Below are 25,049 nucleotides of genomic sequence, written 5' to 3'. Positions count from 1 at the left end.
GGTTTTCTTGAAGGAGCCACAAGCCAGCAAAATTAGATTATTAATGTTAATGTGGTCTCATTTGTACCCACCGGCCTGCCCAGGGCTGGGGGTTGTTCCAGAGAATTCAGGTTACACAGGTGCTTAGATCCTTTGAAATGCCCGGATACCTCCACCCTCTACTGGACTTCCCTCCCAGGCCCATGGTCCTGAAAACTAATATGGTCACGGTAGCCACCGGGATGGGAGCTGCTCATTTAAGGGCAACAGCTCAGCTTAGAGACTGCTGATCCCCAGGGGCCTGGACGGAGCAGGTGGCTCTGTCTGTTCCAATGTGGCCGGCACCGTGTGAGCTGCTCGGGGTTTACTGCCTGTCTCCCCCAGGGGAGCAAGAACAGTGCACTGTGTTATTTGTTACCGTACCTCAGTGTCTAGAACAGCAGTTCTCAACCTGTGGGTCGCGACCCCGGCGGGGTCGAACGACCAAAACACAGGGGTCGCCAAATGCCATCGGAAATACATATTTTATTTAAAAATGTATTGTATAATAAATATGTATTTTCCGATGGCTTTAGGCGACCCCTGTGTTTTGGTCGTTCGACCCCGCCGGGGTCGCGACCCACAGGTTGAGAACCACTGGTCTAGAAAGTACCAGGAACGTAAGATGCACTTAAAATGATTTGTGATGGAAACAAGAGAAAGGAGGAGGGAAGATGGAGGAAGGGAAGGAAGAGTGTCCTAGTAGCACGTGAGGCCATCCCTACCCAGGGAGATAGGTCTCGCACGTCAGGTGGCCAAAGTCAGAGCCGTCACAGTCTTCCACGCCCTTGTGCCGGTGACCGTCTCCACAGTACGCCCGGTGGCAGCCTGAAGAGGACACAGGAAGTACAGCCCTGAGGCGGGGCGGGGGCGGGGCAGGGGCGGGATTGGCTTGCCAGCCTGGGCTGGGCCCTTCTCACTGAAAAGGGCTTCGCTACCAGGGCTCTGTCTGGTGAAAACAAGTCCTGATTCAAATTCTGGGCTTTCTCCCATCTTTCACTCCTGCACCACCTCTTGTCTTGTTTGTTTGGGGTTTTTTCTTTTCTCCCCCCCATACTTATCTTTTGATACAGAATGTGGACTGGAATTTGGATTTTGCCAAGAAGTTGGATTCGGAAAAAAGGGAGGACCTGCTGGCTTCTTGGGGGGTGATATCCTTGACCCCAACCCCCACTGACACGCCTGGATAATGGAGGAGTTAACATTTGGCCTCGGCATCCCAGTCCAACGCTCTATCCACTGCGCCACCGCCTGGTCAGAACATTTGGCCTCAATGAGGCGATCACCCCACAAGAGCTCAGGTACATCCCCTCTGGCTCTAGAATTGCCCCCAAACCATCACAGCTGGTGTCTAGGACTTTCCCTGACCCCCAAACCAAAGGCGATTCGAGCTTCAGGCTGGGCCCCACTCACTGATGCAGTCGTCACCCACATCATTGTTCCCGTCGTCACACTCCTCCCCGGACTGCAGGACCCCGTCCCCACAGTAGCCACGGTGGTCTACAGTGTAGTCCACAGGATAGAAAGGGGTCAGCTGGCCAAAGAAACACACCAGTTACCAAGGACAGTACGCCAGGCAGCTGCAGGCAGGGCGGGCAGGTCATCGGCACTGGGGACAGAGGCTCTGGGTGCAGGGGTCTGCTCCTCAGCAGTGCCTCCTGGTGGGAAAGCACTCCTTCTCTGCTGCCTAGAGCTGTGGTTGGCAGGAAGGCTGGGCGCAAGCAAGGCAGTGACCTGGCAGTGCAGGCACGGGAGAGGGTCTGGAACATGGGCTCAGAGAAAAGGTACTATTTGGGGAGTCAGGGCGTGGAGAGCTGCTCAGAAGCAGAGCGGGAGAGTACTGCTGGTCCTTCCATGTACACAAACTGCGAAAAGCTCTGCAGCAGGTCTAACTGTTGGCCTTCTCTACCTGTAATGATGTGTTCCTTGCCTGGAAGAGGTATGGACTGAGCGCCCGCCGTTGGCTACCTGGATGGGGAGCCAGCCTAGGCTGTCCTTGAAGTACAGCGATCTCTGGTCTTTGCGGAAGGCAATGGCATTTCTGGTGTTCAGCCTCTCAAGCTCCTCCTGGTTGTTGACCACAAAAATCTGCCAAGAGAATACACTAGTGAGGCTTCGAGTAAACACTTCTGTAGGGGGCGGGGGGAAAGCCAGAGGAGGCGCAGAATCGCTATCCTTGGACTGGCTAACAGCGGGAAGGGGGTTTCATGTTACACTCAGCATTCCTTCTAAGGAAAGAGGAACGTCTTGCTTCCCATATCTTTTCAATCCAGTTCTTAATATCTGGATTTGAAGTAAAAATACCTACCATAATTAAAAAATTTTAAACATTAAAAATATGCCCAAGGCTTAAATAAGAAGGTGAAGTCATCTAAGCAAGTAATTCAACATCTAGAAATGATTCTTAACAAAATTCTCATACTCAAAGATGTTCATTACAGCAGTGGTCCCCAACCCCTGGGCCGCGGACCGGTACCGGTCCATGGGCCATTTGGTACCGATCCGCAGAGAAAGAATAAATAACTTACAGTATTTCCATTTTATTTATATTTAAGTCTGAACGATGTTTTATTTCTAAAAAATGACCAGATTTCCTCTGTTACATCCATCTAAGACTCACTCTTGACACTTGTCTCAGTCACGTGATACATTTATCTGTCCCACCCTAAAGGCCGGTCCGTGAAAATATTTTCTGACATTAAACCAGTCCGTGGCCCAAAAAAGATTGGGGACCACTGCATTACAGTATTATATACATTAGTAAAAAGCTTGGGCACACCCTATAAATATCTGACAACAGAGAACTGGTTAAATAAATCACAGCACAATTGCATGATGGACGGATGATCATGCATCAATTCAAGTGATGTTTATAATGAACTGATGTCCAGGCTTTACTTCAAAACAATCCAAATTAGGGTGGGCAGTAGTGAGTAGGCATAAAGAGGAAACAACATTGGTCATGTGTTGAAATGATTGAGTTTGAGTAAAAGGTACATGGAGGTTCATTACAGTATTTTGCTTTTGTATTAATTTGAAATCTGGTAGAATTTTTTGTTTAAAAAGACAGAGAAAATATTCCAAAATGGACTCATAACCAAATGGATAATTTGGTTTTCTTCTTTTGATTTTTTTTTATTTTCCAATCTCTTATAATAAGTATGTATATCCAGTATAAGTTTTACTAAAAAAATACATACATACATACATACATACATACATACATACATAAAAAATCAGTTTTACTAGTACAAAGGCCCAAGAGGAGCAGGTGAGAAGTCCTGATGGATAACACCCCAGGTTTCGCCCTGAAGACCTTACCGCAGGGACTCGTGGGGAACTGGGCCCATACACGGATTCCCCATAGGAAGGGTTATTCACGTTCATGGGTGTTCCACAGAGACATCTTCCTGGAGGCCCAGGAAATCCTCTTTCTCCTTTGGGTCCCATTTGAAGTTGTCCTAGGAAGCAACAGACTGCTGTGTTACCAGTGAGCCAAGGAAGAGAAAATTGAACAGCCAACGTTGATGTGAGCAACCTTAACAAGAGAAAGAAGGTTGAAGTCCTTCCCTTTGTTTCAGGGAAGGCTTTGGATCCAAGATATAGAGGCAGTGATATTCTCTGTGGGTCCCTTAACCATGCTGGGTGTAGCAACATCTATCCCAACCTTCCTTCTCCCTTACCGCTCTTTAAACTTTAGAGACCAGACAGATAGGCATTCTACTTCCCAGACTCCCTTGCATCTGGAGATGACCATGTGCCACAGAGTTGGCCAATACAAAGTTTGTGGTGGGAGAAGGGCAGGCATCTGGGAAAGTCTACCCTGATAAGGGAGAATCATAGCTGGGAGACATAACTTCCCCTTCTTCCTGCCATGAAGACAGACAAGATGTCCGGTGCTGAGGCAGCCATACTGCAAATGTGAAGTAACAAGGATGAGAAGAGAAGCCAACACAAGGGAAAGACAGAGGCTCATGGGAACTGGAGCCTGATAGTGACTCTTAGGACCAAAGTGGACCACTGTCCACCTCTTGACTTCCTTATTATATGAAAAAAAATCCTATCTGTTTAGACCATTATCAACAGGGGACTGCTTACTGATAAACAAATTGCTCACTGATAACTTTTATTGTTTTTTAAATTCATTTTATATTGTTCTTTTTTTTTTTTTTTTTTGAGACAGAGAGAGAGTCAGAGAGAGGGATAGACAAGGACAGACAGACAGGAACGGAGAGATGAGAAGCATCAATCATTAGTTTTTCGTTCTGCATTGCAACACCTTAGTTGTTCATTGATTGCTTTCTCATATGTGCCTTGCCCGCGGGCCTTTAGCAGACCGAGTAACCTCTTGCTCGAATCAGCTACCTTGGGCTCAAGCCGGTGAGCTTTTGCTCAAACCAGATGAGCCTGCACTCAAGCTGGTGACCTCGGGGTCTCGAACCTGGGTCATCTGCATCCCAGTCCGACGCTCTATTCACTGTGCCACTGCCTGGTCAGGCTACAAAGGAATTTCTGAGGGTACATTTCTTTGATTTCTTCTGGAAGAAAATGGAAGTTCAAAAATGCTCAGCCTATTTACTCTCCCCTGGTACCAAGATGAGTGTCCTGAAAAGATATGATCAGAAAATTTACTCCCTGTAATGGAGACCTGTTAGGACGATGGTTCTCACTTTGACGTCCAAAGGCCCTATGCCCAGACCACACCCCAGCCCATCAGGACTGCTGAGAACAGAACCCGGTCAACCGTACTTTCAAAAACTCTCAAGATGATTCCAGTGCACACCAAGGTTGAGCACTACTGCCCTAGGGACGAGGTCTTAGCACAAGCCGTTCCCCAGCCAGTTCTCTCTCCCAATCACCCTCTGTCTGTCCCTCGCATGTGCTCCTAGCTTACTCCTGATCTGAGTTCTAACATCGCCTTTCCAGGGAAGCCATTTTGAATCCTCACACTCGATCATTTCACCTGAGATACAATTTCATTGTTCCCTACGCCCTTTCTTCACGGTACTTATCTCTGTGTGTGATTCTATATAGTATTGTGAGAATATCCCATCTTCCCCCATAGAATGTAAGTTCCACAAGGGCACGTCCGATGCCTGTTTTCTGTCACCAGGGCTTGACACACAGTAGGGGCATGACACACATTTGATGGCTGAGTGAATAGATAAATGAATGTAGACTAACTAGGAAGAAAAAGTCTTCAGAAAAATCTAGACATCACACTCCAGTTGGCAGAAAAGTGCTGGAGCAAGAGCCATCCAATGGGAAGAGAGGAAAGAAAGGAAATGATAGAGACCAACAAATGAAATAAGTACCCTTCCTCCTGGAAAAATGGGGCAATGTGAGCACCAACCAGTTGTTGGTCTCAGGTTATAAAACAACCAGGGAAGCCGGCTACCAGAGACACAGTTTACAGATCCCAGAAGGGTAAGAAATAAAATGACCCCGGGGAAAGGTCTGGTCAGGACCCCGGGGCAGCAGGCGCAGTGGGAGGAGGAGACCTCAGTGGGAAGATCCCACACCGTGAACCTTCACGAGCAAGCTCAGAAAGCTGCCGGCATGAGGGGAAGAGAGGCTTTCCAGTATCTTAGACAGACTCATGGCTGTTTGTTTGGACAAGAAATGGGAATATGATCCTGTGGGAGGAACGCCAGTCTTGTGGAGCAGATTCCGGAAAGACAGAGAGTCCACCAGCCCAGGCATATTCTGGGTGATTAAGCACCTGGGGAAACTGAGGTGGGAACGCTCTGTAACCAAGGACGTGAGAGTGGCATTGGGGCATCCTTGCAGCAGCCTCTGTGACCCCAACAACACTTCCAGACCTACAGCTTCCAGAGAGATTCCAGGGTCTGTCCCATTATTCAGTTAATTTGTGCTGAGGCTGAGATTTGAGTCCATGTTTGACATAACACTACGCTTTCCAAAAGACCAACAGCTAAGAATACTGATGCTGGCAGGAAGATAGCAATTCCCAGGTAGCACACTGATTCACTTATACCCTGTCTGGGTGCAGGAGAGACTCAGCCAGATTTGTAATTTGGTTATTGCAAATTACATCCTAAAGGCATTTTGCCTGTATTCCCTCCCCGCCCTCCAGCCGGTCTTTCTCTGTAACTTAGGTAATGCAAAGCACCCACCATCTCCACCTCTTCCAGCAGCATCCAGTCCCAGAGCACTGGGCACCGGGGCCAGAGGTAGCCTCCCAATAAGACAACAGGATGTGACAGACAGCCTGCTTCCTGCCACCTTGCAGTTTTCCTGCCGATTCCTCCTAGCTGTCCGAGGGCATCTGTTTCCCCACGCCAGTTTCCTGCCAGGCTGCACTGAAGAGCACAGCAACCCAAACCTCCCCACTTTGGCTTCTTGGAGCTGGTCCAGTGGGCCTGGCCTGGCCTCTGCCCCTGCAGCCAGAGGACAGGACCTTCGCCCAGGGAACTTCCCATCTCCATGGCTGCTGCCGTGGGAGCAGGTCTGAGGGAGAAGTCTGGGACAAGGCAGAGGACCCGCAGAATAGTCCCCACAGCACCCCCAGCTCCCACCGTGGCCCTGCAGAGGCTGTGTGGCTCCTCGGACCCAGGAGCCACAGACTGATTCCGGACCGGGCATGGCCACAACCCAACTCTGTGACCTTGGGGAAGTGGCTTCACTTTGAGACTCAAAGTCTTCATCTATAAAGGGAGGGTTAGCCTAGCCGAGGAGAGTCTAGCCTGTGGTCCACAGAGCCCAAGGATATCCCAAGGTGGATTGGGGTAAGGGTTCTGGAACTCTGGGAAGTAGTGTGCAGAATCTTGGGTAGACACAGTCCCCCCCCCCCCCCCGAGAGTGGGTTTGGGACTTTTATCAAATTATCAAATGTAGTCTCAGGTACTGCTGTAGGGGCCTGTTTCAACTGTTGATGATTATGCAACTGGTCCCAGGCACAGGGAAAGCCTTTTTTAAACTCCTTCCTTCCCTGTTCTCCTCATCCCTCAAAAAACTTTTCAAAAGAGCAAAATATTGCCCCATTTTATTCAGCACCCTCACTCTGGGAGCCTCCCAGAAAGGAAGTGACTCAAAGGAAGGCACAGGGAGGGGACATGAGCCCGAAGAGATGACCAGCATCCTGCTTGCCTGTTGTGCAATACTCAGGTGTGACAGACTGAGACAGCCAATGGGGCCCAGTGGGCACCTGTGGGGGCCAGCCCCACCCATCCCGTCTGCCAGGTGTCACGGGGAGGTGAAGCCGACTCAGCTATAGACCCGCCTCAAGGGCTTGCAGTCTAGGAGGACGAGGAGACACAGCTGCAGAAAACAGTAACCAGTCTGACCAGGCGGTGGCGCAGTGGATAGAGTGTTGGACTGGGACACAGAGAACCCAGGTTCAAAACCGCAAGGTCGGCCCTGGCCGGTTGGCTCAGTGGTAGAGCTTCGGCCTGGCATGCAGAAGTCCTGGGTTCGATTCCCGGCCAGGGCACACAGGAGAAGCCCCCATCTGCTTCTCCACCCCTCCCCCTCTCCTTCCTCTCTGTCTCTCTCTTCCCCTCCCGCAGCGAGGCTCCATTGGAGCAAAGATGGCCCAGGCGCTAGGGATGGCTCCTTGGCCTCTGCCCCAGGCGCTAGAGTGGCTCTGGTCGCGACAGAGCGACGCCCCGGAGGGGCAGAGCATCGCCCCCTGGTGGGCAGAGCATCGCCCCCTGGTGTGCATGCTGGGTGGATCCCGGTCGGGCGCATGCGGGAGTCTGTCTGACTGTCTCTCCCCGTTTCCAGCTTCAGAAAAATACAAAAAAAAAACCACACAAAAAAAACCATAAGGTCGCCGGCTTGAGCACGGGCTTATCTAGCTTGAGCGTGGCATCACTGGCTTGAGCCTGGGATCATAGACGTGACCCCATGGCCGCTGGCTTGAGCCCAAAGGTTTCTGGCTTGAAGCCCAACGTTGCTGGCTTGAGCAAGGGGTCACTTACTCTGTTGTTACCCCCAGTCAAGGCACATATAAGAAATCAATCAATGAACAACTAAGGAGCCGCAACGAAGAATTGATGCTTCTCATCTCTCTCCCTTCCTGTCTGTGTGTCCCTATCTGTCCCTCTCTTTGACTCTCTGTCTCTGTCAAAATAAAAGAAAAGAAAAAGGGAACCGGTGGAGGGGCAACTGCGGAGAGGCCATGTGTGATGGGGAGCTGGGGAAAGAAGATGCATCTGTTGGGGACCAGGGAGCCTTACTGCAGAGAGGACGTTGGAGGAAGAAGGAGATTTTCTCAGGTGAACCAGAGGATGACAGGAATGGCATGTTAGGGCCTGTGGACCCAGACAGACTGTAGAAATATTCTCCAGCTCTGCAGAGCGCAGGGCATCTGCTGGAGGCCATGGGCAGTAAGGCTGGGGTCTGGCAGAGGAAGAGGTGGTGGAGGGGAAGGGGATGTGAGCATCTCGGCTGAGTGAGAAGGAGCTGGGAGACCAAGGAAAGAAAATAAGGCTGAACTGGCCCAGCTGAAGGGATGGGGTTGCTATCCACCAGAGACTGATAAGACGAAACAGTGGGCATCTGCATGAGGTGCTGGTGGTCTCCAGCCCTGCCATTCTCAGCTAGCCCCAGGCCCAAGGAGGAAACTGGAATCCAACTCAAGTGAGGGTTATGTCTGATGTCATATATAAGGTCTCAGTTTGCTAAAAATCTCTTTATGCATCTGCATCGTGGACCCATGATCCCTTCTGAGCCCCTAAATACCCCAAGGACCGAGAGAATTCTTTCTAAAGGCAAAATCCAGGCTTCAGGCCATACTTCAAGTCCCTGGCAGCTCATAGTCATGGGGCTTGAGGGGAACGTTAGGCAGGAGAAGAATGATCGGTTGGAAGGACCTCTATCTGGATCATCTAGTCAACTCAGGGGAACAGATTATGGGCATGGACACATGGCCGACGCTGCAACTCAAATACAGCTCCCTTAACAAAATAGGGATAGGTATGGCAAGATAACTTACTGGCAGATAATTGGTGTTTGTTCCCCCAGTATTTCAAGCAGAAAGCAAGACTTGGTGCTTTCTTGTCCTTGCAAAAAAACAGGTACTATTTGAAAATTAATGCCTTCTGTTCTCAGAAGAGAAAAGCTCCTAAGAGGGGTGGCGGCATATGAAGAGTATGAGGAGAGAGGAGGCTAGAGATGGGAAGAGGAGGGCTTCCCCAGGCCTGGTGAGAACAGGGACTCCCCTCCCAGTAGGCCAGAGCAGAGACGGGGTCTCAGAGGCACGTGGGGCACTCCCTGGGAAGTGGAACCACACGGACCAGGCTTCCCGGCTTTGGAAATGTTCTAATACCTAAGCATGAGGGTAACAGTCACCAGGCACGCCTGGAGCCCAGGGCCTCAGACAACAGGCACTTTAGAGGTAAACAGAGCAGATAAAAGGCTGGAGGGGCCTCCCTTGCTGTTTTTCTGCCATAATTCCCCAGGATCTTTGCCCAAAACTCCTTTGTGGCAGTTGGAGAAGTGGAGAGAATCCCAATAATGCCTAAAATTGAATTTTGCTGGCATTCTGGCAGATTGGAGCATCAAAGACAGACAGGCTTAACTTGGTTTAAAGGATCTAACAAAATACGACATTTCTTGATTATCTCATGATGTGGTTACAAAATATATTTCCATAAGACAGGGTGTGCACGGGTCTCAAACTCAACTCAGCATGTGGGCTGCAGAGCAAGATCACAGCCGTTAGGCGGGCTGCACTAGGTCTACAAAAGGCAACTGTTACGCAACACTTTTCTCACTGCAGTTGAAAACAGTCTGCGGGCCGCACAAAATTGTTCGGCAGGCCGCGAGTTTGAGACCCCTGGTGTAGGGGGAATGTGTACTGTGGACTTTTGCCTTTATTTTCTTAAAAATTGGAATAAAAGTTGTTTTGATTCCTTCTGTATAACTGAGGACAAAGACTTGCACCATCGGTAAACGGTCTTCTGGGACCTAGAGACGCTGTGTTTATACAGGCACTGTGCTATGAAAGGCCCTACTTTAAACTTCTTTTTTTCTTTTCTTTTCTTTTTTTTTTTTTTTTTTTTTACAGAGACAGAGAGAGAGTCAGAGAGAGGAATAGACAGGGACAGACAGACAGAAACGGAAAGAGATGAGAAGCATCAATCATTAGTTTTTCGTTGCGCATTGCGACACCTTGGTTGTTCATTGATTGCTTTCTCATATGTGCCTTGACCGCGGGCCTTCAGCAGACCGAGTAACCCCTTGCTGGAGCCAGCGACCTTGGGTCCAAGCTGGTGAGCTTGTGCTCAAACCAGATGAGCCTGCGCTTAAGCTGGCGACCTTGGGGTCTCGAACCTGGGTCCTCGGCATCCTAGTCTGTCGCTCTACCCACTGCGCCACCGGCCTGGTCAGGCGAAAGGCCCTACTTTGAGCTGACAAGAAAACAAACTAAACCAAGGGCTGAGCTCATCGTATTAAACAAGGTAAAACAGGTGGTGGCGCACCATTGCTCTCCTAAATGACTTTGCTTTCTTTTTATGACTTCTTTCTATATTTGATGCAAATCAATAAGGACTCTTTCCTAACACTGTGTAAGAAAGAAAAATTTGCAGTGTTATCGTTGCTTCTAGGTTTAAGAGAATTGCTTAGAGCCATGAAATGGCTTTGTAGACAAAGGTGTTAGTTGATGGAAATACATGCCTATTTTTCACTTAACATATAAATGACATCACCAATGTAATTTTTCTCTCTCCTCTATTCTTTTCCTCCAAACAGCTAAAAACAAAGCCAGAACAATGTTTATCTTTCTTGTGTAAAAGTTGAATAAGCCAAATGGTGGAGAAATTATAAATATACTGACATTCTTCTAGCAGTTTCTCATTCAAAACACAAGGCAGACCTCTGTGGCATCTCCTCGTACTCTCTCCGGGAAGGCAGGCCAGGAGTGACACACCATAGGTCAAGGGAAGCAATGTAACTCTTACCTGCAAACGGGGGCCCTGGGGGGCCTGGGGGACCCGGACGTCCAGGTTGACCAGAAGGCCCAGGCTTGCCTGGTGGGCCCATAACTCCACTATCTCCTTTCTGCCCCTGACAGAGAAAAAGGCAGAGCCTGTTATGAGAGCACAGCATGACAAATGACTTCACCATTTATCTCTAAATCAGGGACCACCATGAACTTTGGAGCAAGAGCCCAAAGGAAGATGCAGCCCCAAAAGTCTTGACCACCAAGCTCAAAACAAACAAACAAATAAACAAAAAACCCAAAAAACTCAGGGCAAGTGACACTTGAGATAGTGATGTATGCGGGTTTGCAGACGTAACTCTTTGCTCTGCTCTAGAAACAAGGCACATGACAGCTGGAAAAAAAAAAAAGCCAACCCACTCCTCTCACTAGGCAGGTAAGGCAACAGAGGCTCAGAAAAGAGCAGAGATGAGTGCAAGTCACCTAAGAACAAGGCAGCAGAATTAAGCCTAGACCTCAGGCCATCTGCGTGCTCATCAGAGCCATTTCTATTTTATTACAAGAACTGTTCCCACCCAATGTCTACCCACTGATCTCAGGATAAAGACTCAAAACATTTATTCTAGATCATAACTATACAGTTGTTTTTACGGTCATTTCATCAATGCGTCTCCAAGAGACAGAAGCTCCCTATAGGTATGAATCTGTCTTATTCACCTCCCTTCCTCAGATCAAGTGAGGGAGGAGTAAGAGCTGAAACACAAAGGCAAAGTAGTTTTGTTCAGGTGTAAGTAAAAAAATCAGGGTTTTCACCTTGGCCACAAGACCCTGGGTAACTCGTGTCATTGCTTTGTGCCTCAGTTTTCTCATCTGTAAAATGGGGCCAGTAGATATACACCTACATAAATTTGTTGTGAGGCTAACAAAGATCTCAGGGATGAAAAGCTGGTTTGCATAGAACCAAGGGTTATGTAGGGCAAGTGGTTGTCATAGCAACTGGTTTGGCAGACAGTTAGCAAAATCCTGATTCTTTAGAAAGAGGCACCCCTGCAGCGGCAGTCATTCCACATGGGGGTCCTCTTTGCTGCCTGCTCTGGGTGCACCAAGAGCAAAGATTCCCCTCAGAGTTGCCCTTAGGAATGACACCGAAACCGAAGCCTGTGGGTTCTTCCCCGACAATTTTCCAATTGTCTTCTCTTGCCCCAAGCTAAACCAGGACAGTGATTGATGCTTGACATCTTTGGCCTGGGTCCCCACTCTACACTTGTGCCTTGGCAGGCTTGCCCCCTGATGAAATATAATCTTTCCTAAGTCTGGGAAGCAGGCATGCTGGGCATTTCTTTCCAATGTAACCCGCCTCCTTGTCAACATGTCCCTGGGGGCTGTCTCCACAATGCCCAAGGAGTTCCAAATGCTGCTTAACGTGGGACTCGGGGGGTCAGAGTTTGTTTCTAATTCCGTCCTGATGGAGGGAGTCTTAAGTTTTAGCGCAAGCTGAAGCATTCCATGGGGTAACCAAGATGGGTCCCAGAATGGCAAAGGAAGTCACACCATCTTAATATAGCCACAGTTCAGGCTTGTTTTTCTAACAGCCATGTCAGTTGGCGAGGAGCACAGGAAGTTCCACAGCTCAAAGGAGCTGGAAACACTCCTCGATTCTGACACCAGCCGCAATAGAACATTTTGCTTCTCTTCTCAGAGCAAGCCATGTCTCTAGGAGCAGGACTCGCTGAGCAGTGCTTTCCAGGAAAAGCATTCTTCATTCCTTTCCTGCCACAAAGTTTGGTGACCCCTCTCATGGAAGTTGTTCTGTCTCCTTAATGAGAAGATTTGTATAATGACTTCTCGAGCTGCTTTCCTGGGCCTGCCCAAAGGCCAGCCCTGAAGCGTGAAGGTAATGAGAGACGATGTAAGGTGGGGAAAAGCTGGTCTCCAGGCTCTAAATTCTGACTCGGGCACTGCAAGCTGGCTTAGCCTAGGGGTCCTGGGGGGTGACTCCATTTCTCTGGCCCTCAGTTTCCTTGTGACTATACAAAGGGAATTCAATTGGGTGGTCACAAAAGTCCTCCAGTTCTGAAATTCTAATCTTCTAAAGTCCCTTCTGGATTTCTGAATCTAGAATTTGGATCGACTTACAATAACCTCCAGAACCTATTAGCACTACCGGTCCAATGAATGCTTGGTATATAAGACCCTATGCTCGGAAATTAACTCACGATAAAAGGAAAGGACCAGGGCAGGCTCTCAGGGCTGACCGCCCAAGTAACCGCTGACCAGGCAGGCCTGGAGGGCTGGCGCACACGCAGCTTGTTTAGGACATTCGTAGAAAGGATGAGCTCATTCCCCTCACTTCTCTGAGCTTCCAGACACGGTGCTTGCGTGGTTTTTAAACATTACTACAACTAAACCATTTTCCACTTCTCGGCTTCAGTTCTCCGCAGGGAAAGACAAACACTACCCAAGTGAAGAACTAGAAGACAAAAGCCAAAGCCTTCTTGAAGCCCAGTGTTAAAAGTTCTGGATGGGCCTGACCAGGCGGTGGCGCAGTGGATAGAGCGTCGGACTGGGATGCGGAAGGACCCAGGTTCGAGACCCCGAGGTCGCCAGCTTGAGCGTGGGCTCATCTGGTTTGAGCAAAAGCCCACCAGCTTGAACCCAAGGTCCCTGGCTCCAGCAAAGGGTTACTCGGTCTGCTGAAGGCCCACGGTCAAGGCACATATGAGAGGGCAGTCAATGAACAACTAAGGTGTTGCAACGCGCAATGAAAAACTAATGATTGATGCTTCTCATCTCTCTTCGTCCCTGTCTATCCCTCTCTCTGACTCACTCTCTGTCTCTGTAATAAATAAATAAATTTAAAAAAAAAATTTTTTTAAATACTTAAAAAAAAAAAGTTCTGGATGGAAGTCAGCAGTAAAGGAGAAAATGACCTAACAAACGAGAAATATCTCCCCTTTTATTTTCTCTTTCTGAGCCTGGTTTTCAGGAAGTTGGTATCACAATGTCACCGCATCGTGAAGGCATGACCATGCCACCCATTGTAAAACTTTGGAAACTAAACTAGAATATTGTGACTTCAACAGTTATCATGAAATCCGAATTATTCAGGATGGAGGCTGTGGCATCGCTAAATTCACTTGGAAAAGATCAGAACTGGCTTCAGAGGTTACCATGGTTCTGAACTCTGGCTACATATCAGAATCATCTGGAGAGCTTTTTCAGTTAAAAAAAATGTTTTATAAATTTATTGGAGTGACACCGGTTAATAACATTTTACAGGTTTCAGGTGCACAATTCCACAACACATCATCTGTATATTTCATTCTCACGTGGCGAGCTTTAGAAAAAAACAAAACAATCCATGCTGAAGCCTCATGTCAGGTTACTCCCATCAGAGTCTTTGGGAAGTAAGGTCTAGACCAAGGGTCCCCAAACTTTTTACACAGGGGGCCAGTTCACTGTCCCTCAGACCGTTGGAGGGCCGGACTATAAAAAAAACTATGAACAAATCCCTATGCACACTGCACATATCTTATTTTAAAGTAAAAAAACAAAACAGGAACAAATCCAATATTTAAAATAAAGAACAAGTAAATTTAAATCAACAAACTGACCAGTATTTCAATGGGAACTATGCTCCTCTCACTGACCACCAATGAAAGAGGTGCCCCTTCCGGAAGTGCGGCGGGGGTGGGGGGCAGATAAATGGCCTCAGGGGGCTGTATGCGGCCCGCGGGCCGTAGTTTGGGGACCCCTGGTCTAGACACTGGGGACAATGAGAGGCAGAATTGGAACTACAATTACCCCCAAAGAGCTTCACTTTTCAAACATTATATACAGTGTGGTTAGGCCTCTCTTGTCCAAGAAACCTTATTTACTAAAATCTGTGGTAGACATTTAAAACAGATGTTAAAATTGTTTAATGACTATCTGCCATACTGAGTAAAAATGCGCATGATTTTAAGTTAAAAATTTAGGATACACTACCTATATTGGATATAAAAGAAACAAACTGTCTAGTTAGAAAGTTCATGCAAGAAATAATCCCAGAAAGGAAAATATACTAATGTGGTTACATGGTTATGCCTGGGTCTTAGGTATTTAGATGAATTTTCTCCTCATTTTTCCTAATTTTCCAAGTTTCCTGTGATGATCACATATTATATTTATAATGGGGAAGGAGGTAAAAAAAAAAGTCAACAAATTGATGACCTTAAAAGTAAAGGGGCACATCTCTCAAGAATGTCTGTCCTTAGAGGTAGGATGAGAGGTTTCCCTGAGGCACTTCGAGACAGCTCCAGAGCTGGCCAAAGCCACTGTGCCTTCCTCTTCCTGTGCTCTCATTTCACATAGATGGACACCAGGACTGCTGACCAGGGGGAAGGTAAGAATAAAAAGTTCCCCTAAATCCTTAATAGTGTCAGTAAAGAGGGTCACTTACAAACTGGGATCCTGAGTGAGGGTGGCGGGGAAACACCCTACTGTTGAGACCCATAATACCCTTCAACAGCAGCAAAGTATCTGGGCTGTTCCCCTATACTCCCTTTGTGTCTGGGGTGTTGAGATAAAGAGCAGGTTTTCTGGGTAAACAACCAGGTCTGGTTTCCACTCCTAGTTGCGTTGGTTCAGATAGACCAGTTCTTACGAAAGGATCTCCCCTTGCTCTTTGCCTTGGACACAGTTGGAATACAGCATCCTGCCCATCTACTCAAACTCTGGCTAACCTGGAGTAGCCAGGGATCCTGAAAGTGGCGCATCATCTTCTGCCCCGGAGCCCAGAGGAAGCGGAAGACTGGGTCTATGGAATATCTTTGACTGACCCCACCCACCCACCTTTCCATACTGCCCCCCAGGTGAAGAGGTCTGACTGCAGGGGTGTGGCAAGCCCTGGGGTCCTGACCTGTTTGCCTCGTTTTCCTGGTCTTCCTGTGGGTCCCCGGTGTCCTGCTATCCCAGGCTCACCCTTTGGACCCATTTCACCCTGGAAAGAAAACAATAAGAAGCAAGAGAGGAATTAAGGCACATGAAGCAGGCGCATCTCTGCAGTCTACCCAATCATAGCCAGGAGGGCAGTCGACTTGATCATTCCAAAGCTTTTCCAAATGAGATGCTCTGGGCTATTGGAAGAATGAGGAGGGCATGTGAAAGGTAAAAAAGGCTTTCCACGGAAGAGGAAGGGAAGGAGAAGGTTACTGGGGGTGGGTGATTTATTTTCTGAGAGAGACAGCTGCCAGGCAGCCCACATTTTGATGTCCCAAATCACCATCCTCGGATTGGCCAAAGTGGGAGGCTCCTGCATTTCAGTCACAAATGTGCCTGTGATACTACAAGCTGTCAGGGAAAAATGTTTTCTCTTTTAGTTGGAATTTTATATTGTGTCTTTTTTTGTTTTTAGCATAAATTCAAGTCTATGGAGTTTTAAATGGTTGGACACAGTTTGGACAACTATCATCTTTGGAAGGTCTCTGCTCAATGCAATGACCTTTACACAGGGCTATTCCCCTACTCTTCAGTAAAAACTGGTTTGAGTTCCGGCTCACTTCCATTTGACTCAGATGAAAACTCTTTGTGGGGAGAGACGTTCCAGCCATGTGTTCAAATACTCAAGATAAATTTTGTAAAGGCATGAAGAGCAATATAAACAATATTCCTAACTGAAAAAGCCCTATTTTAAAGTATCAAAACCAAATGCACCAATTATGAAATTCTATAGTTTAAGGCCAACCTTTCTTTGTAAAACCAATTTCTCCATTTTAGTAGCTCTCCTTCTTCCCCATGGTATTCTAGGGTTCCAGGCCCTCTTGCAATTTCTTTGGATCGTGAACCCACAGAGCATAGTTCCCACCTCTAGTAATCCCTCTACAATCCAGAACGTACCACCGACAAACTCGGTGTAGCAACAGCAAGCCTGTGAGTTTCTGTCAGTCAGCAGCCCTTGTCCGTGAAGAGCTTCTCTGGACACTCAGAGAAAACAATAAATACCCAGACGCCTTTTCACATGGAGGTCAGAGGAGGTATACTCCATGGAAAATTTCAGGGAACACCACCATCCAGTAAGGATCAACCAGAAACCTCTGAAGCTATTTATCAGCTCAGCCAATGTAAGTTTGTCCTTACCCGAACTACTAACATCTTGCCTCACCAAGAATTGTCCTTAAACCTATGATTTCTTCCCAACCTGGTCCTCCCTACCCCATGTCCTTCAGGATGCCAGGCAGTGAGAGTGTGAGAGGACAGATGGGTTCTATGGCCTGGGAAATGTTTGCACAATTTTCCTTGGATGTTTAAGAAGGGGCCAACGGGTACCTTGTTTGGCTGGGAGAAAACAGCAACATAAACAGCATAATTAAAAAAAAAAAAAAGACTGTCCGAAGGAAGTGTGGCCCTTCTCTTCATCAACTGGAAGCAGCCAGTAATTTCTTGATCTAATTTCTCTCCTATGACCTAATTATGGTTATCATATCAGCTCTGTCTTAAAACAGCCTGCCACAAGAGGGGAAGAGAAGCCTTGATGGCAAGCCTAGTAAGTGCAGCAGAGACCAGAGAAGCTGTCATCTTTAATTTTACAGTAATTTATTATTTGCTGATGTTCGCTGTTGCCCTGAAGGAAAACCTAGCCTAAATAATTTCAAAATAAAACTATTTTTCTCTTTCAATGTTTCCTTTAATTTGCTTGTTTAATTAATCTATTTTTAACCCAATACCCTATCTAGGGTAACAGAAAACTTTTTTTGACAGTTTAAGGCAGTGATAAATTATAATAAATTAATGTCAGATGATTGAAATTATTTACATATGCTCTACTGACTGGAGAAAAACAGAAAAAAAAGTCAAGTTTAGAAAATGTAACTTGAAGGTAAATTTGAAAAAAAACTTACAGAATTTCAAAACAGCATTGCCTTTGCATGCTTAAGGAAAATGATGAGGCCAAGGTTGAAATGACAATTTCCCATGTCAGTGCCTTACAGCATGAGGACCCACCACTACGAGGTCAGATTTGGGGTCGTTCTCGGGGGCCCTGGGGGCCCTTCTCCTCATTCTCTGACACCTCCCCTCACCACGACCCCCGTTCTTCTACTCCGGACCCCAACCCTAAGGAAAAGTGTTTGTTTGTTTTTAATTCTCTCAGTCAGTTGTCATCTTCATAGTTTTTGTCATATCTGCACATTACTTTATTCTTATTTACTAAATATTTTTTCTTTAAGTCAACTGAATTAACTCCTTTTTTAAAAATTAAGCCTTGTCCCAAGTAAGATATTCACAAAACCCTACAAAATATTTACATGAAAAAAAGTTAACTATCAAATAAAAAGTGTTTGCTCTCACCCAGCTAAACTAACTCTGCCGACCTGTCGCAGTTGGGTGCAGTCCGCAGCGGCATTGAACCAGGGATCGCTGAGCCTTGCAATGGGGCCCTTGGCCATCACAGCTCAGACCCAAGTCCTTTGTCAGCTAGCTTTCTGCCTTTGAACACCACCACAGCACGCTCAGCGGCATCAAGTGCGAAGAAGGGCTTCTATCTGCCCTGGTGGGGGTCCTCCCATTGAACAGGAGGGAGGTCTCAGACCATCGTGCCACCCTCTCACCGATATGTTCAGCAACTTGCTCCCCTTCCGAGCCAGAACCTTCCTGAGTGAGACCTACTTTCCCTGCCTGATGAAGAGAGAGGCAGACCTCTTTTTGTTGTATGTGGATGGTCTGTTTCTTTTTTTACTTCTATTTTTATTACTCATAGGTAACTTACTTTCTGCCCCAACATTCCAGGAAATCCTGGGAAACCCTGTGAAGAGAACAACAAATATAGTGATTGTCTCTGAAATAATACTTGAAAGGGCTGTGGAAGAGCTTAGTCAGCAATTTTCAAGGTAGAGCCCTGTCAGCTGCCAACCAGCCAGCCAGTCATTCAATCAATCAGTCAGCCAGTCAGCCAGCCAGCCAGTCATTCAATCAGTCAGCCAGTCAGCCAGCCAGCCAGTCATTCAATCAGTCAGTCAGCCAGTTAGTCAGCCAGCCAGTTGGTTGGTCAGCTAGTCAGACAGAAGACAGACAGCCAGTCAGTCAGCTAGTCAGCCAGTCAACCAACCAGTCAGTCATTAAATCAGTTACTCAGCCAGCCAGCTAGTCAGACAGATAGACAGACAGGCAGGCAGACAGACAGCCAACCAGACAGCTAGCAAGCTAGTCAGTCATTCAATCAATCAGTCAACCAGTCAGCCAGCCAGCCAGTCATTCAATCAGTCAGTCAGCCAGTTAGTCAGCCAGCCAGCTAGTCAGACAGATAGACAGACAGGCAGGCAGGCAGACAGACAGACAGACAGCCAGACAGCTAGCCAGCTAGTCAGTCATTCAATCAGTCAGTCATTCAATCAGTGGTCAGCCAGCCAGTTGGTCAGCTAGTCAGACAGAAGACAGCCAGCCAGTTGGTCAGCTAGTCAGACAGAAGACAGCCAGCCAGTTGGTCAGCTGGTCAGACAGAAGACAGACAGCCAGTTGGTCAGCTAGTCAGCAAGCCAGACAACCAGTCAGTCAGTCGATGGGGGTGAACAGGGGTCACTGCTTCCATTGTAGCTGATCATTTCTATGCAACAGCCATTACCTTTTCTCCTTTAGGACCGGAGTCACCCCTCTCACCTCTGGCTCCCTAAGAGAAAACCACAGGAGAGAGTCCATGAGTTCATACCATGGGAGAAAAATTGGAACGTTTTTAAGTAAAAGCTCCCTAAGCCAGAATCCTCATTTCACAGGAAAAGAAACAGGCTCAGAGATTAAGTGACTTGCCCAGGGAAGAAATGCTTTGTGATTTCCTTCTATTAGGACCCAAATACCTCCTACATTAATAAAGGACAACGCACGGAAAATTCTGGGTCCCAGATCTCCCATTCTACAGGAAATTTGTCCCCAGGTTCTGGCTGGGGTTTTTGCTTTTTGTTTTTGACAGATGAGAAAGTTGTGTGGTAAAAGCTCGGCCATCTTCTTCCAGAACAGCCATGCAAGCTATGCTCATTCTCCACCTGGCACAAGCGAGCATTGCTCCTCCCTGTCTCCAGCTCCACTGGAAGCTCCGCCCAGGGCTGCTAGCCCAGCCTGATCAGGTAGTAGCACAGTGGATAGAGCGGTGGACTGGAATGCGGAGGACCCAGGTTCGAGACCCCAAGGCTGCCAGTTTGAGCATGGGCTCATCTGGTTTGAGCAAAGCTCACCAGCTTGAACCCAAGGTCGCTGACTTGAGCAGGGGGTTACTCGGTCTGCTGGAAGCCCCTTACTTCCCTCCCAGCCCACTGATAAGAGCTGGGAGAATACCTAGGCATGGTCACTGCAGTCACTGACTAAAGAGAGACCTGGGCCCTGCCTTGCTGGCCCCAGAGCCAATAGCCCAGAGCAGGCTCCAGGAAGCTGCAAGAGACAAGCACTAACCTTTTCCCCTCTGGATCCAGGGTAGCCCTAAAAGAAAGCAGAAGGTACCTTTATTGTTAGACCCTTGGGCTTGTGCAAGAATGGAAAGAATCCCTGAATGTGGTGGTGAGATGTGTCTTACAGCACTGCAAGGCTTTGAGGAGTGGCAGCATTTAATACAAAGAAGTCCCTGAGGAGTATGTTTACACCAGGCCTAAGAAGAACATTGCCTTTCTCAGCATCACCCTCAGAGGCCTGAACAAAGATTTCCACCTGCTTTGTTGTCTGGAGCTTGATCCTTGCTGCCAGGAGAACAGTAGGTAAGGTATCTTTTATGTCCCTGCATCCCAGCCTTGATGTCCTCCAAAGGCTGGTAAGGACAAGCACTCTGGCACCAGGCTGTCCAACATCTGTGACATGGCCTGGCCTGGGACAGCAGCCACACCCAGTCCCCATCTTTGTATATAACAGTTGCTCAAGAGCCTTAGTGAGAAGATCTAGGAACATCAACACACTGACCTTGGAGCCCATTGGTCCTCTTGACCCTGGTAAGCCCATCAGACCCAGGTCACCCTTTTCACCCTGTGGGAATCAGAAGAAAGAAAAGAAGACCTATAGTGACATTTCCTTGAGAAACTAAAGGAGGAAGTCATAGGCAAGATCAGAAAGGAACTGGGGACATTGGGGCTGGCTTGTGAATCTGAGGATCCCAAATGCTTACTTGCTTACTCCCAGGAGCTTTAGACTCCATACTCTATATTTCATTCTGGTATTTGAGATTAAATATGAAATGAAATTGCCCAAAGCAAAGCAGATCTCCAAACCAAACTCTCACTGAGATGTTGTAATAGAATAATGCTTGCCTGACCAGGCAGTGATGCAGTGGATAGAGCATCAGACCAGGACAGAGAGGACCCAGGTTCAAAACCCCATGGATGGTTGCTGGCTTAACCCCACAGGTCGCTGGCTGAAGCCCAAGGTCACTGGCTTGAAGCCCAAGGTCGTTGGTTTGAGCCCAAGGTTACTGGCTTGAGCAAGGGGTCACTTGTTCTGCTGTAGCCCCCCAGTCAAGGCCCATATGAAAAAGCAATCAATGAACAACTAAGGTGCTGCAACAAGGAATTGATGCTTCTCATCTCTCTCTCTTCCTGTCTGTCTAACCCTATCTGTCCCTCTCTCTGTCTCTGTCACACACACACACAAACACACACAAAATAATTCTTGATCTTTTCTTTTCCTTTTTTTTTTTTTTTTTTTTGTATTTTTCTGAAGCTGGAAACAGGAGAGAGAGACAGTCAGATAGACTCCCGCATGCACCCTACCGGGATCCACCCGGCACGCCCACCAGGGGCAACGCTCTGCCCACCAGGGGGCGATGCTCTGCCCCTCTGGGGGGTCGCTCTGTTGCAACCAGAGCCACTCTAGCACCTGGGGCAGAGGCCAAGGAGCCATCCCCAGCGCCCGGGCCATCTTTGCCCCAATGGAGCCTCGGCTGCGGGAGGGGAAGAGAGAGACAGAGAGGAAGGAGAGGGGGAGGGGTGGAGAAGCAGATGGGCGCTTCTCCTGTGTGTCCTGGCCGGGAATCGAACCCGGGACTTCTGCATGCCAGGCCGACGCTCTACCGCTGAGCCAACCGGCCAGGGCTCTTGATCTTTTCTTAGAGAAGTTTGTAAGGGGTGGGGAAAGAGCACGGGTCACTGGGGCCCCAGAGGACAAGATATTATCAGCCAAAGAAATTTCACCTGCTTTGCTCTTTGCATAGGGTGGATCTTTCAGGCATCTCCATATATTCTCACCCTAGGTTTACAACCAAGTAGAGTGAACATCAGCCTCTGGGTGTGCATGAGGAAGGCAGAGAGCTAAAACCCATGGTGAGCTCTGTTGCCCCTCAGAATCATTTGCAGTTGAAACTTTCAGCACCCTCTGTGCTAAAAAAACTATACCAATACTAAACAGTAGAAATACAAGGTGAGCCACATGCTTAATTTTAATTAACTTTAACAATATTTTATTTACTGTAATTAATTTAGTCTAATTATCATTTCAACATGTCAATATAAAAATTATTATTATTATTATTTTTTACAGAGACAGAGAGAGAGTCAGATAGAGGGATAGATAGGGACAGACAGACAGCAACGGAGAGATAAGAAGCATCAATCAGTTTTTCGTTGCAACACCTTAGCTGTTCATTGATTGCTTTCTCACATGTGCCTTGATCACGGGCCTTCAGCAGACCGAGTAACCCCTTGCTCGAGCCAGCGACCTTGGGTCCAAGCTGGTGAGCTTTGCTCAAACCAGATGAGCCCACGCTCAAGCTAGCGACCTCAGGGTCTTGAATCTGGGTCCTCTACATCCCAGTCCGACGCTCTATCCACTGTGCCACCGCCTGGTCAGGCTAAAAATTATTAATGAGGTATTTTACATTCTGTTTTTCATAATAAATATTTGAAATCTGTTGCATATTTTACATTTAAACTAGATCTCAATTCAGGTGCTAAATTTTCATCCAAAATACATAATCTGTATTTAGAGTTTATAAAATTTATTGTTGAAAAAGTTGATTCACATACTCAGCATGTGATTCACATACTTAAATGTTTTCAAATAACTGAATTGAGTATAAGTTTTAAAGTTCAAACTTAAATTAATTAAAAATTCAGTTGCTCATCTGCACTGTCCTGATTTCAAGGGCTCAATACCACATATAACTAGTGGCTGCCATATTGGATGGATTGGCTTTATACAGTAGATATTTTTTTTAAAAAATATCCTTGGGACTTTTCCTACAAAGACTAGGAACAGTTTTCTAATCCCTTCCTTATAAATTCTTCCAGTTAAGTGAATCAGAGTGGATCATGACATTCACCTGCCCAAGTCATGGCCTCTACAGCCAACAGTCTGTGACCAAAGTGAGAAGAACGTAGACAAAGGCATGGGTGTGGATGTGCTAGCTCCCCGTAACCTGTCTGAGGAAGGGGAGTCCATCAGCCTTCGGTGATCCCTCTTTGAGTCCAGGAGTTTGCTTGTTTCGGTCAGACAACACCAACCTCCTCAACCCTCCACCTCCAGCCAGTGATCTGCATGATGGGCCACCGGCTTTCCAGACAGAAGCCCCTCTAAGTCATCACGGGAAACCAGAGAATTGCATGCTAACTCTCAGGACAAAGGGGAATGAGTGCCCCCCTGAGAGAAGGCAGCAGCCTCTCCTTTCACCCCCTAGAGGAGCAGAGTTGTTGGACTGCCTGCAGTCTAGTAGTCCAAGTGAAGGAAGAAATATTTGAGAACCTCTGGGCAGTCCTTGTGCTCTCTTCTTCCTCTCCCTTCTGAGAAAGTGAGTGTCACTCACTATGTGCCAGAGGCCAGGGGAGCTGCCATCTTTTCCCTCACGTTCTGATGCCACGCCAGCCTTGAGAGTGCACCCTACTTACCCTGGGTCCTTCAGGGCCAGGCCAGCCAATAGGCCCAGGCATGCCAGGAACACCTGGGGGGCCAGGTCTACCCTTCAAAGTCAAAGAACAAAAGTCAGAATAACTGGGTTTGTTTCCTTCCTTCCAGGAAATAAGATTTGTCTCTGGGGCCCAGAGGAGTATGGAACCTCTAAAGCAAGGCCCTGGGACCCTCATCTCCAAAACCTGATAGCCAACAAGTTGGATCACTTATGTATAAGTTAAAGCACTTGGTGTGACATTGTGTCAACACACAAGATCTTATTCTACTGAAGGAATGAAAGGTCTGAATGTCTTGATTTTTTTCTTTATCACTTCCAGCCACCCAAATAAAATCTGCATTCCAATCGGTTCTCCCCAGGGATGCGATGACACAGGGTAATGTTTGGGGAGCAGCAGGCAATGCTGTTGGTACTCCTTCCAGATCTCCTTCAGCTGCTCAGTGTGCCCAGCCCCCAGGGGCTACCCTCCTTGTTGTGACAACTCATTCCCACAGCCTGCAGATTGTGCAGTTTGCCTGCGGTCAATTGGAGCAGCCCAGCAAATTATGTACTTCCCTCCCTGTAGCCAATAGCCCAGCGCTCTTACCTCAAGGCAGGACAAACTCTGTGGTGCAATTCTTACTCCATTGCTCCCCTACTGAGGGACATCGCCTGATACCACTCCTATACGGGGCTTCGTCCCCTGCCCCATCTGATCCCCTGGACCCCTCTACCCTCACAGGCTTCGCTTGAGAGAGGTCCTTGAATAACTCATTCACTTGCACATGGCCTGTGCCATCTCTGTCACTGCTTCTAGGAAACTCAGCCGAAGCCAGGGGAAGAGTCTATTTTGACCTGGGCACCCGCGGGGTGATTTCAGTTAGCCTAGCTAGCGATGTGGATGGTTCAGTTCCTACACCAGGGGTCACAAATGCTGGCATGTGTACCAATTTCTACGCTTGCCTCCCACATCCATGGCACACGCCACTAGTTAACCGTGACCCTCATTAGCTCTGAGCATGAAGAACATGCCGGAATCCGGTCCAGCCTAGCACTTCAGACAACCCAGGTGCTCGGCTGGGGTTGTCATCCGTGCCTTCGAGTGTTGCAACTTTGTCTCGCAAAGGTCCGTTTGAGGCTCAATTAATTGATAGTGATAGTACTTGAATAAAACATTCAACCAAAAAAAAAAACAACAACCAATAGTAATTTATATTTAGAACCAGTGGCATCTTTCCTGGCCAAAGTTTTCTACCTCCATTTGTCACCGAGACCTACGATTTCAGTGCCCGCATTCAC

The 25,049-nt window shown here is 47.7% G+C and overlaps 1 protein-coding gene across 2 annotated transcripts in view; it reads right to left on the bottom strand.

Annotated features, from left to right (window-relative positions):
• COLQ (collagen like tail subunit of asymmetric acetylcholinesterase) overlaps positions 1-25,049 on the bottom strand; it is a 61,463-nt gene that overhangs the window by 4,021 nt on the left and 32,393 nt on the right. For both annotated transcript variants that reach the window (XM_066245496.1, XM_066245497.1), the window contains exons 6-16: positions 23,752-23,823; positions 20,840-20,902; positions 20,342-20,368; positions 19,524-19,568; positions 18,672-18,707; positions 15,828-15,908; positions 10,947-11,052; positions 3,340-3,479; positions 1,987-2,106; positions 1,432-1,552; positions 744-846 (exon numbers count right to left, since the gene is read on the bottom strand). In XM_066245496.1, the coding sequence (XP_066101593.1) occupies positions 744-846; positions 1,432-1,552; positions 1,987-2,106; positions 3,340-3,479; positions 10,947-11,052; positions 15,828-15,908; positions 18,672-18,707; positions 19,524-19,568; positions 20,342-20,368; positions 20,840-20,902; positions 23,752-23,823 (914 nt within the window). The remainder of the gene's footprint in view (positions 1-743; positions 847-1,431; positions 1,553-1,986; positions 2,107-3,339; positions 3,480-10,946; positions 11,053-15,827; positions 15,909-18,671; positions 18,708-19,523; positions 19,569-20,341; positions 20,369-20,839; positions 20,903-23,751; positions 23,824-25,049) is intronic.

This window comes from Saccopteryx bilineata, chromosome 10 (assembly GCF_036850765.1).
Source record: "Saccopteryx bilineata isolate mSacBil1 chromosome 10, mSacBil1_pri_phased_curated, whole genome shotgun sequence".
NCBI lineage: Eukaryota > Metazoa > Chordata > Mammalia > Chiroptera > Emballonuridae > Saccopteryx > Saccopteryx bilineata.
This window is presented reverse-complemented; position numbering and strand designations above follow the sequence as displayed.